At 49.9% G+C, this 11,282-nt stretch overlaps 2 protein-coding genes across 2 annotated transcripts; both read right to left on the bottom strand.

Annotated features, from left to right (window-relative positions):
- Window positions 1-4,736: 4,736 nt before the first annotated feature.
- On the bottom strand, window positions 4,737-7,704 carry LOC100840123 (peptidyl-prolyl cis-trans isomerase FKBP12). Its single transcript, XM_003570540.4, has 6 exons — window positions 7,413-7,704; window positions 6,753-6,926; window positions 6,362-6,395; window positions 6,083-6,144; window positions 5,389-5,441; window positions 4,737-5,001 (listed from the first exon to the last, which is right to left on the bottom strand). The coding sequence occupies exons 1-6, from the start codon at window positions 7,588-7,590 to the stop codon at window positions 4,900-4,902; spliced, it is 603 nt and encodes a 200-aa protein (XP_003570588.2). The 5' UTR covers window positions 7,591-7,704; the 3' UTR covers window positions 4,737-4,899.
- Window positions 7,705-7,734: 30 nt separating this feature from the next.
- Window positions 7,735-9,740, bottom strand: LOC100839824 (universal stress protein PHOS32). Its single transcript, XM_003570539.4, has 4 exons — window positions 9,251-9,740; window positions 9,017-9,120; window positions 8,781-8,899; window positions 7,735-8,163 (listed from the first exon to the last, which is right to left on the bottom strand). Exons 1-4 carry the CDS (start codon window positions 9,444-9,446, stop codon window positions 8,088-8,090), a joined length of 495 nt encoding a protein of 164 aa, XP_003570587.1. The 5' UTR covers window positions 9,447-9,740; the 3' UTR covers window positions 7,735-8,087.
- Between the last annotated feature and the right edge of the window lie 1,542 nt (window positions 9,741-11,282).

Genomic DNA, 11,282 nt, shown 5'->3' with positions numbered 1-11,282 from the left:
GCTGCCGCTGCTGCTGCGAACTACGGCGTCGGGCGGCGCGGTCGCGGAATCGGACGCCATCGGTGGATCGATCTCGCGCGCGAGGTTGCTTCTTGCTTGCTTGCGGCGCCGGGTTACAGATTTAGTGTTCTGCGTGCGTTGCGTAATTGCGTGGGGGGGATTTTATTGACGGCGGACGTAGGGCACGGGAGCTGCACGCCGAGTCCGACTCCGGCTCCAAGTCGGTTTCTAGGTACGCCGTTTGATGGGCCTGTTTTTTTTTTTTGAGACCACAAGTTTGATGGGCCTGCTGTGCGTTGCGCGTCGGGGCCGCACCGTGGCTCGTTCTGGGGTGGGCCGTTTGATGGGTAACCCCGCCCGATTTTCTGGTCGTAAAGCCCTTTGGTCTGCCCCAGCAGCCCCAGGTCTAGAAGTTCATATTTCATCCTTAAAAAATGTAGTCCCTCTGTTTTTTTAATATAGGACGTGTATTATTCTGCACGAATATTAACGCCAAGCAAGCCGGTAGCAATTAGTAACGGAGTCTGATTTTATGCCCATGCATGGACTAGATCTCCTGCATGCAATTGTGCAAGAAAAAAAAAATCAATGCCCCGTGCATGCATGCAACCAGAGTCCGCTGCATGCAGCCGCCTGACTTTTCTCCGCGGGAGCAGCCAGAGCAAATCGCTCCGCGCCAGAGCCGGCGCGCCTTACATTGCGAAAAGACTTAGAAAAAATGCACGCATAAGCCTCCGAAATTCAAAACCGTTTAATTTAAACCCTTAAATCTGAAATACCAGATAAATCACCCCGTTAAGTGGTTTTGGTGCTGACGTGTCAAATTTAGAGTGGTTTTGATGCTTACCCGAAAGATTCAGGCGATTGATTGATCGATTTGGTCAAGCGGATGCAAGCACAGATGTTGTTGCCAAACCAGCCGATTTAGCGGAGCTACTCGAGCGACTTGGTGCGGGCGCAGGAGCCTGCCGGCGATGAAGAGAAGACACGGCTCCTCGTCCCTGTCGCAAGAGAGTTGCAGTTCGCGGCCGGGAGCAGCGAGCAGTTCACGACCGGCGATGACCAACAGAGCTGCAGGGCTGCAACGTTGACGAAGAGATTCATAGGGGCCGCGGTTCCTTTGTCGAGTGCGGCGAGCACGATAGACTCCAGCTGCGGGCATGAGTCGCAGTGGAAGTTGGGTGAGAGGACTGCTGCTACTGCTGGGGAGATCGTAGCAATATTAGCATGGTTGCCATGGTCGTTGTTAGGATTATTGGTGCCGCACCAGCGGCGGTTCTGCTCACCATTGTCCTTCTTCGTGGTGCACTACTACAAAACGGTGCATATGTGACGAGGCATCAGTGACGTTCGCGTCCACGCCCGTCACTGATGACCAATCATCAGTAACGGGTCCGGAAGGCCCGTCACTAATGATTCAATGCGAAAAATAACAAAGTTCTAAAAATCTTGAACCCGCCACTCATGAGCCAACCCCATTGCGTATATAATACAGCCTAGCCCTAACCCCCCTCCTGCCTCTCTTTCTCCCTGCTGCCGCCACCTCCCTCCCTCACTTTTGCCCGATTTCTCCTCCTTCCTCTCCCCAATCCACACGCATCCATCTCTCCCTCTCCTTTCTTCTCCCTCCTCTCTCCCAGCCCGAGCAGTTGCCGTGCCGTGCTCCTCTCTCTCCCAGCGCACCCGGTTCTCCTCCTCCCTCCCCAGAGCGGCGGCGACGTCTGCAGCAAGCGGCGGCGGCATCTCCACCTCCCCGTCGCCGATCCGGGTCGGAGGCCACCGGATCCGGCCTATCTTCAGCGAGCGGCGGCGGCATCTCCACCTCCCCGTCGCGGATCCGGGCCGGAGGCCCCCGGATCCGGCCTATCTTCAACGAGCGGCGGCGGCATCTCCACCTCCCCGTCGCGGATCCGGGCCGGAGGCCCCCGGATCCGGCCTATCTTCAACGAGCAGCGGCGGCGTCTCCACCTCCCCGTCGCGGATCCGATCTATGTGTTCGATTTGTGTGTTCTTGATCGCGGATTCGTTTGTGTGTTCGATTTGTGTGTTTGGGCAGCGAGCTAGGGTTCTTGATCTGATTTGTGTCCATGTTGTGTGTTCGATCATCTCTATTCATCGATTCGTTGTTGGCCGGGGAGATCTCCGAGTTTTGGGCTGCCTGCAGATGCCGGCGACGGGGAACGTGCAGGGATGCCTGCTCCTGAGGCATGGGCGTGGCGACGGGAAACGTGCGGGCTGGGCCAATGCCCAGCCTTTTTTTTAAATGTGAAAAATGATATTAGTGTCGGTCCCTACAAGAACATGCCACTATGTGCATAACATCAGCAACGGGCTGACCGCCCGTCCCGTCGCTGATGTACCCCAGTACCCCACATTAGTGACGGGCGGTCTGCCCGTTACTGATAACCATTTTTTACCGTTATTGATAAACGTTTTTGTAGTAGTGGTGATGTGCTGTGGAATCCTCTTGTCACGAATGGCCGTTATTTATAGGCAGGAAATTAAGTAATTAACTGGCCAGAAGACAGCTAAACCTCGTCGCCGAGCGCCGCCGCCGCAAGAAGCTCAACGACCGCATCTCTGTAAGTTTTGTTCCCTCTGCCAGTTCCACGTTGTCGGTCAAAAGCTTGGTCAAAACCGTTCTAAATTCACCACGTCAGCACTAAAACCACCTAATGGGGTGATCTATTTGGTATTTTAGATTTGAGGTGTAAATTAGATGGTTTTAGATTTCAGGAGGTTATCTGTCCCAAGAGATACATTCGAGAGTGAAATATGGACTTACATAGCGGGCCATCCGAGCTCAGGCACGAAGTTTGAACAAGTCCAAAAAAGTATTCCCTCCAATAGTCCAATCCTATATTTTCCTCTTTTTTATAAAAAAAATCCTATATTTTCCTAACAGCGACAATTGTAAGCATGTTCTCAAGAACGAAAAATAATAATAATTTAAGCATCATCTGACCTTGCAGTTAATCTTGGTATAGATAAAGAAATATTGGGGATACCAGAAAGAGATAGCAATCTTCGTTGGTTCTCTTTGGCTTTGGCATCCATATGATTTCAGATCGTTGGCGGTTTCGGTCGGCTTTTGCGTTTGTTCGTATGGTTTTAGCTCTAGGTCTTCTGATATACGGTTCTCATCTTTGGCAATGGTTGCGACTCTGGTGCGTTGGTTTTTTGTGACCTTAGCACGACTATTACGACATCATCCATTACCACAAGCAATCTTTTGGCAAGCTCTGCCCGGCTCCATTGATGGAGGGGCAAGGACGGTGTCCTGCCTTCGGTTCGTTTTAGTGCTTGTTGCTGTTGTTAGGTGGTCCGAAAACCTACTTGTAATTTTATTACTTTTACTCTTTGTACTGCATCTGCATCTGATGATTAGTAATAGATCGGTGAGCCTTTTCGCAAAAAAGAAAAATGGTGAAAGTCTGAGGAAAAAAAAGGCAAAAATTGTCCCCACCTCACCGACTCAACCTAACCTCAACGCCCTTGGGGGAAGATAGACCTAGACAAATTTATTATTTTTTACTCGAAGGAGCACAATTATTGAAACTGTTGCCGTTGCCTGCTTAATGAAAAAGGAACAACGACTAGTGACAAACTTAAAAAACAGATCACAAAACCTAATATTCCTCCGTCCAATAAAAGATGTCTTAATTTTAACTAAATGTGAATGCATCTATACACCAAGTCATCTCTAGATATATTTAAATTTTGAAAAACTGGAGACATCTTTTGCTGGACAGAGAAAAACAACCGCCAAGGGACCAATGCAGGATCATCAGCCACATGGTTGAAAAATTAAATTGGATAGCTCGAGTTATAAACACGCCCACTTATAGCCACCGGACGAATCAGGGGAGGCGTCCCATGTGGCGAAATGCCCAAAGTGAGTATAAGTGACAATGTGGAGATCTTTGTAAAGAGAAAGAGAAACGAAAGAGTACACCGCATGCTATTGAACATGTTGACCTGCAGTAACACTGGTTCATATAATTCTTCTATCTTCTTAACAAAAAGGTACTGACTGGCACACCTGTTTCAGTCCTGCTGTACGTACAACGACGAAATTGATGCTAATACTATATCGTACTGCAATACACGCCTGACTTGAATCTGAACTAGCTAGTGTGGATCGTCAGTAACCACATTACACAGAAGCTAAGGAGAACAAATCACACGCAGTCTCGCACAGATCAAACTTTGCACAGCAGGTTCGCGCCACCTCCTCCCCGATCACCTGCAACCTGCGCCGCCGCTTCGCGTCCGCGAACCGCCGGTACCCTTCCCGCAGCTTGCGCTTCGTGGCCGCCAGCTTCGCCGCCATGCCCTGCTCCGCCGCCGCTGCCTTCTTGATCCCCCTGCCGTCCCTGACAGTACCGGAGGCGGAGAGAAGATGCTTCTTGTTCCGTGCCGCCGCCGCCGTCGTAGCCTTTCCTTCTGCGGGAGCGCTCGTCGCGGCTTTCGAGGATGGTCCGCCGTCGGCCTTCTTGCTGCTGCTGCTTCTCGCTACGGCGTCGGACGGCGCGGTCGCGGAATCAGACGCCATGGATCGAAGATCGATCTCGCTCGCGAGGTTGCTTGAGCCGCCGGGTTACAAATTGGTAGCGTTCTACGTGCGCGCCATAATAAGGTTATTTAATTTCCTGCTAAAAGCCGGAACAGGATGGCACCAAAGCGCCACATACAACAGCACTGATGCAGATCGCAGATTCAACAAACAACACAAATTCTGGACGACAGACCATAATAAGGTTTTGAAAATGTTTTTACTCAAATCCACTCAGAACATCACCCCAATGTCAACAGGATGTCATGTTACAATTATTCGGTACTGAAGAGGCACGGCGACACGGCACTGTTCCATGGCTCCGTCAAGAATTACACAGTGCATCACTTTGCGCTAAGAACCTCAATCTCGAACACCAGCACCGAGTTTGGTTGAATTCCCCAGGCTGGGAAGCCACCGGATCCATAAGCGTAATCTGGGGTGCACTGCAATAACAACACCAGCAATATCAGATCAGGGAACCTGGTTAGGTAATAAGAATATTACACAATAACATTTCTATGCAAAGTCTCTCGGACAATGGAAATGATGTGGCATTGAAAAGTCCAACTAATACATAGTAGAGAAAAGGGAGTATAATGTATGCAATCAAGCAATCCAGTACAGGAAAAATTATACTCCCTCCGTTCCATAATTCTTGTCTCAAATTTGCCCAAAAATGGATGTATCTATTTCTAAAAAACGTCTAGATACATTTAATATTTCGACAAGAATTATGGAACGGAGGAATAAGTTGTAACGAAGTGCCAGATGAACCAGTAAAGAAATTGTCATGCACAAACAAATTAATTGGACATGCCTGAAGAACATACCCGAATACGAGCAATTTCGCCCAACTGCATGGTCATAACTCCCTCATCCCATCCTGCAAGCAAGAGAGTAGTTACTGTTAGTTGGGATACTTGCACATGCAATTGTATCATGGTTTTGCAGATAATATAGTGGTGGCTGACATGTGACATTAGACTGGACAACACAATGAAATGTAGTACTACTTGACTTCAGGAAAGAATAGTGCAAATATACCTTAGCGATATATTATGATGTTAATAGCATGAAACAAGGGCTTCTAAGAGTACTTCATTAAGAGAAAACACAACGGGCAATTATGATCATAGGTGACTAACATAAACAGCAAAGGAAAATAGTGTGTACGATAGGTACTCTTGCAGCTATACCATCAATTTCATTAGGTACTCTACAACTCTAGGTTTCAAGTGCACGATACAAAGCATCATCAAGAGCATTGAGTTTACATTTTAACCCATCCAAACCAATTTGAAGGAAGAATATGTTGTATTTAGTTGGAACACAATCAAGAAAGCTCCATAATTATGCCCTTATGAAATCTTCTGACCAGGTAAACAACACATCCTTAGAGGTGGTGACAATAGCATTCACTTCTATCAGATTTTAACAGCAACTAATATCGCATGAGCCAGTGACAAGCAGGTGAAATGATTGTGTCATGTGTATTAACAGAAGAGCTGCTCGACTTGAGATTACCTTTGATCACTGAACCCAGGCCAATGTTGAAACTAAATGGCTGCTGCCCAGGGTCCTTGGTACTGAAAAAACAAACATAATGCCATCATATAAATTTCTAATGTGCGAATACCATCGCAAAAAAGTTGCATCCACAAGTTATGAACTCATGATGTACTACAAGATACAGCAGCAGAATTATACACAAATCATGGGGAAATAAATGATGCTTTATCAACGGTTACTGCACTGATGCTAAGTTCTGAAACACGAAAAACAAGAAACATATTCCTGATTTACCTCCAGAACTTCTTGGACAGATCACCATCCTTCCCTGCCGCAGCAACATAGCAAGCAACGCAAGTTAGCGCTTAACAAATACAGTAGTACAGATCAGATCGACAGAAGGTCTAATATTCATCAGTAAAGGTAACTAGAACTGGATAAAAGTAGACTTGCGACTCTAGTTGAATCTAGACTATTAAGTACTTATAACTACACAAGAACCAAGCTTCACATCTACTAGCAATTAAAAACCTCGCTAAGATGAAAATCGATGCCTAATGGACTTCAAGATTCCTCTTCTAGACGGATCTGGAAGCATCGAACGCTATTCCGAATTTCACATCAACGGATCCAAGAAAAAATGGGGAAAGGAGACATAACAGAGGGGTGAAGGGAAGGGGCGGACCGTAGCCGGTGCAGTGGACGGTGACCTTCTGGCCCTTGACGGGCTTGGGGCCTGTGCCGACTTTGAGGATCTCCTTCTCGAACCCCATCTTTCCGTCGTCCGGTTCTCCTGTCCACAATTCGGCGGCGGCGCAGCGTTGGTGTTGTGATGAGTTCTGATCCTTGGTGATGCTGCCTATATTTCAGGGGATATTTTATCTCCTTTGCTATGCAACATTGCACACACCTCCCCCCCAAAAAGACATTAGCCACGCTTGGTGACTGACGTGTGGGGAGGGAACGGGTCCGCCAGTCAGCAGCGGCGGATCGAAAATAAAATTTCAGACTTTCAGTGGAAGCCTTGACATAAAAGAACCATAATTCTCCCTGAATGGCAGGTCAATTTCTTCCAAACTGAAAGTAAAAATTTGCCTAAAACGCAATCCAGTACCTCATGACTGCCAATTACGAGTAACTTTGGTGGATTAGGGACGAATTTATCCTTAATATAATGTCAACGAAAAAAAAGGTACTGTACGCTTCTTTAGTTCTTCAGTCCAATTTGATCTGCAATTTTACTTTCCTTCCGGATGCTAGAGATGAGTGTTATCCGCTACACTCAGTGGAACGTACCAGTAATGTTCAGGGGGGGAAATAATGCAAATTTCAGCCGGTCACGTACTATGCGGCCATTGCCATGCGCAACCAGGGCGCCGCCGGAGCGCCGCCGCTAGCTGCATCGATCCGGGTCGCCGCCGGTCGCCCTGGCCAGCTACTACTGGCACTGGCACGCAGCGTCCACATGCAACTGAGGACGCAGCAGCAAGGCTGCTCCCGCCCAGCAGCAACTCTGCCCCCATCGTAAGCTGCAACGAACGAGAGAGGATATTGGGGAAACGAGTGGAAGCAACAGAGGAGAACAGGGTGGGTGGGAGACTGGTAGAGGCGAAGGAGATAGACCTTGGACATGGACCAGGCTAGCTGTGTTAAGTTGTTTGCCGATATCAGATAAAGAACACAGGATGGAGGGTTTTACATTTCGCAAATGTTCACATTCACATGCCACATGGTACCACGTTTTCCCAGAAGGCCAGAACCACAGGAGTACACAAAACCATGTGCTACACCGGCGCTTATTCCCCCACAAAGTCCACAAAACCAATAATACACACATTTTCCTTTGCACGGGATATACGTTGTATGCACGCACAGCAGAGCAGTTGTCGTCCATCGGAACCACACACCACCAAACAACGCCAGGTGACACGAAAACATTGTGTCGCGCAGGATTACAGATTGCATCAAAAACTTGATGTGGACTGCAGCAAAGCAGAGAATGTTGGTTCGAAGATGGTCTTCAGGTGCCCTTGATTACGACGACGGGGCAGCCCACGCTGTTGATGCAGTAGTTGCTCACGCTGCCCAAGAACATCCTGCGAATCGGAGCAAGAAGGTGCCAATCAAATAGGCAAGCAAGGAACTCCCCATAAAACATCATGATCTAGATGCATCAGTAGAAATACTAGATCAACTGATCTAGTACATGGTAATCACAGTGTTGCTACATGGCTGCACTCCACAAAACTGTAAAAGATGCAGTTATATGTAGCCAACAAACTGATCTCCGCTGTGAAACGCAACCTGGCTGTACTAACTGCTAACTGGAAGAAACACGACAGTGACACTGCCAGCAGCAGTGCCCAGTTCCATGATTGCACAAACCAGGAGACTTTCAGTCATAAATTTTCTTTTCCATGAAAAAAATTTGCGTTACAGGTTTCAGAAATGCAGAAAACTAGCACTACTACAATTTTTCGTACAGTTTTCAGGTTCGATGTTCAGCAAAAAAAAAAAATGCCATGTGAGAGGCCGATCTTCTGCTAACTCCGATTTTTGCCAAAAATCATAGAGCGTTGAACGCAAGTGATATCTGTAGTCCAACTTGGAACGAACAAATTGCACAACAGCGGTTCTACTGACGAGAAAGATAGTTTCAGAGACCAGAATTTCATTGCAGTTCATATTTGGTGAGGCAAGAGAGCAGAATTACCTCTTGACAGGCCCAATGGCCCTGGATCCCATGACGAGCAGATCGGCCTTGAGCTCGGCCGCCACCTCGCAGATCTTCTCCTTGGGATCCCCCACCACCACCTCCGTCTTCACCTCCACCTTGAAAAGAAACCACAGAATTCGATCCAATCACACAGCCGGAAGAAGAAGAGATCGACCAGCAAATTAATTAATCGAAGTTAAACAGAGGATACGCCATGTCTCTCCCCTCCTTACGTTCTTCTCGGCGCAAATCTTGAGCGCGTGCTCCAGGATGGCCTCCGTGATCCGCCGCTGGTGCGCCTCGATCGCCTGCGTGAACGCCGGCACCTCCACCTCCCCTGATCAGACCCATCAAACAAGCCAAGTCAGACAGATTGGGGCGAGATCGATCCGATCGAACTACAAAGAGTTCCATATCTAGGCGAAAGATGGAATTGCGAGAGCTAGGCTGCTCAATTGCTTGCTTACTGGGGCCGCCGAAGGGGATGGGGCCGGGGTTGAGCCCGGCGGCGATGCCCGGGCGCGGCTGGACGTGGAGCACGACGAGCGCGCCGTCGGGGCGGAGGCGGACGCTGTCGAGCGCCCAGCGCAGCGCCTTCATGCTCTCCTCGCTGCCGTCCACCGCCACCACCACGCTGCCCAGGTTGCCGCCCCCCGTCGCCATGGCTGATGATGCTGATGCCCCCAGCGAAGCTAGCGTCAGGTTGCGTTGCGTGCTGCCTTTGCTCCTTCGCTGTCGCGTGGTTAATTTACTGGATCGATCAACCGTTGGCGCCCCGAGCTTAGCTTAGCGTAGCTCTACAAGGCAGCGGCGGGCACGGACACGGTGGAGTGAGTCTTCTTGACCTTTTGGCTACTGGCGGGCGGGAGTCTCTTGCGCCCGCGGCACACCGCATCTGCCGTGCCCGTGGGCCGTGGCCAGCTTAGACTCCAGCCGTCCACGGCTCTGAACTTACTGAATTCTGATACGGAACACTTATGACAAGTTTAACTATCCAAATCGTGCGTTTTTACAGCCAAAGTTGGCCGTGGAACCAGGACCGATTCCCCCTCCGGCGCCTCCTGGATCCATTTTGACCGTGATGGGTTCGTCCCAGTTCTTCAGAAAGACAGAGACAGGGCTCTTTCACACGGTCGTGGATAACACTCGCATTGTTAGCCATCGCTTTCTGTGTTATCAGGGGGCACGGGGCTGATAGCGGCGTTGTCGATCGCCAGGCTGGCCGGCCAGCGGTGACTTCGATCTCCTGTCACGGAGTTGACACAACAAAACCTGAGCAGCACACAAGAGCGTCCGGCGATCCCCAGCACACTGTGGTGTCACCCCATCATCCCCGCCGTCCGTTGCCTGGAGATTCGGGCGAGTCAAACCCGGTCCACTGTCGATTGTAGGCAAAGCACTCCATGATTCCTGCCTGGCCGTCCGAAGTGTTGTGTGCACATTTGGGCGGTAGTAAGGGTGCCCAAGTGTTTCTTTCGCATCCTCCTTCCGTCCGTTCTGCCTAAGTGCCAGGCGAACCACCCTTCTCCTACCCTCCCGTCGTTCTTACCCCAACGCAGGCTTCTCCTTCACACCCGGTCCGCTCTGCATCAGGACGGCACGTCCGGCGACGACCGCGGCCGACGAGGAGGCATCCTCTTCCGTCCGCCCTCCTTAAGTGCCAGACGAACCCACACTTCTCCTCCCCACCCGCCTTCCTGCCCCGAACGCACAGATCTCCTCCCCACCTGCTCCCCTCTGGATCTGGAGCGCTGGTCCGGCGAGGACGGGAGGCACGGTTGCCGCCGTGAGGGCACGATGTCGTCCTTGTGTTCTTTTACCAAGCTCCTGGCTAGCGTCGGTGGAGCTCCGCCGGCGACATCTGTCAGGTATCCAGATCTGCCGCCTGCATCGTTCATTTTTTTTTGATTTGGTACTCAGCCAAACGACGCGCGCTGCTCCGTAGATGTGTATATCCTGAAGAACAGAGACATGCCACAGCTGTTATGACAACCCCTTCTTTTCGCGGCCGAAGAGTGAGTTTGAGATGTTTTTTCCCCACTCCGCTGATGTTAAATTAGGTTGTTGTGCCTGTTATTGAAAATGATATATCGTGTTGGACAGCCTGGAGTACGACAACGATCCTCCCCAGCCGCATGTGCAGTCTGTTTCAGATGGGGTTGAGGGGGAAACATCCAGGTTTGTCCTGAGCAAGCAGGTCGCATTTTTCTTGATCTCTACTGTGAAACTCCTTCATTTTCATCTACTATGTGCAGTCTAGAAGGGTGTGAAGAAGCGGAGACAGATGGCTACTCATCTGATTCGGAGTCTGGCGCGGACGGCAGTGAAGATGAAAACATGCACAATTATTCTGCACCGGATGACCAATATGACAACGAATATGCGGACACAACTGCTTGCACGGGCAGACCTGTCTGTAATGCTGGTTCTGCCGCCGCCGATGCCAACCGGGAAAGTTTCATTGGGGCAGACAAGACTTCCGAGGACCCCGATGGAGAG

This window comes from Brachypodium distachyon, chromosome 3, assembly GCF_000005505.3.
Source record: "Brachypodium distachyon strain Bd21 chromosome 3, Brachypodium_distachyon_v3.0, whole genome shotgun sequence".
In the NCBI taxonomy this organism is placed as follows: domain Eukaryota; kingdom Viridiplantae; phylum Streptophyta; class Magnoliopsida; order Poales; family Poaceae; genus Brachypodium; species Brachypodium distachyon.
The sequence above is the reverse complement of the archived record's forward strand: the minus strand, read 5'-3'. Positions and strand labels throughout refer to the sequence as shown.

What these genes read in the sequence shown, in the direction of transcription:
- LOC100840123 (XM_003570540.4), bottom strand. Translation starts at nt 7,590, where the DNA reads ATGGGGGCAGAGTTGCTGCTGGGCGGGAGCAGCCTTGCTGCTGCGTCC. An exon ending in CGCATGGCAATGGCCGCATA is followed by an intron (nt 6,927 to 7,412) that starts GTACGTGACCGG and finishes CCTGAAATATAG; the next exon opens with GCAGCATCACCAAGGATCAG. An exon ending in CTGTCCAAGAAGTTCTGGAG is followed by an intron (nt 6,145 to 6,361) that starts GTAAATCAGGAA and finishes TTGTTTTTTCAG; the next exon opens with TACCAAGGACCCTGGGCAGC.
- LOC100839824 (XM_003570539.4), bottom strand. Translation starts at nt 9,446, where the DNA reads ATGGCGACGGGGGGCGGCAACCTGGGCAGCGTGGTGGTGGCGGTGGAC. An exon ending in CATCCCCTTCGGCGGCCCCA is followed by an intron (nt 9,121 to 9,250) that starts GTAAGCAAGCAA and finishes GGGTCTGATCAG; the next exon opens with GGGAGGTGGAGGTGCCGGCG. An exon ending in AGATTTGCGCCGAGAAGAAC is followed by an intron (nt 8,900 to 9,016) that starts GTAAGGAGGGGA and finishes TTTCTTTTCAAG; the next exon opens with GTGGAGGTGAAGACGGAGGT.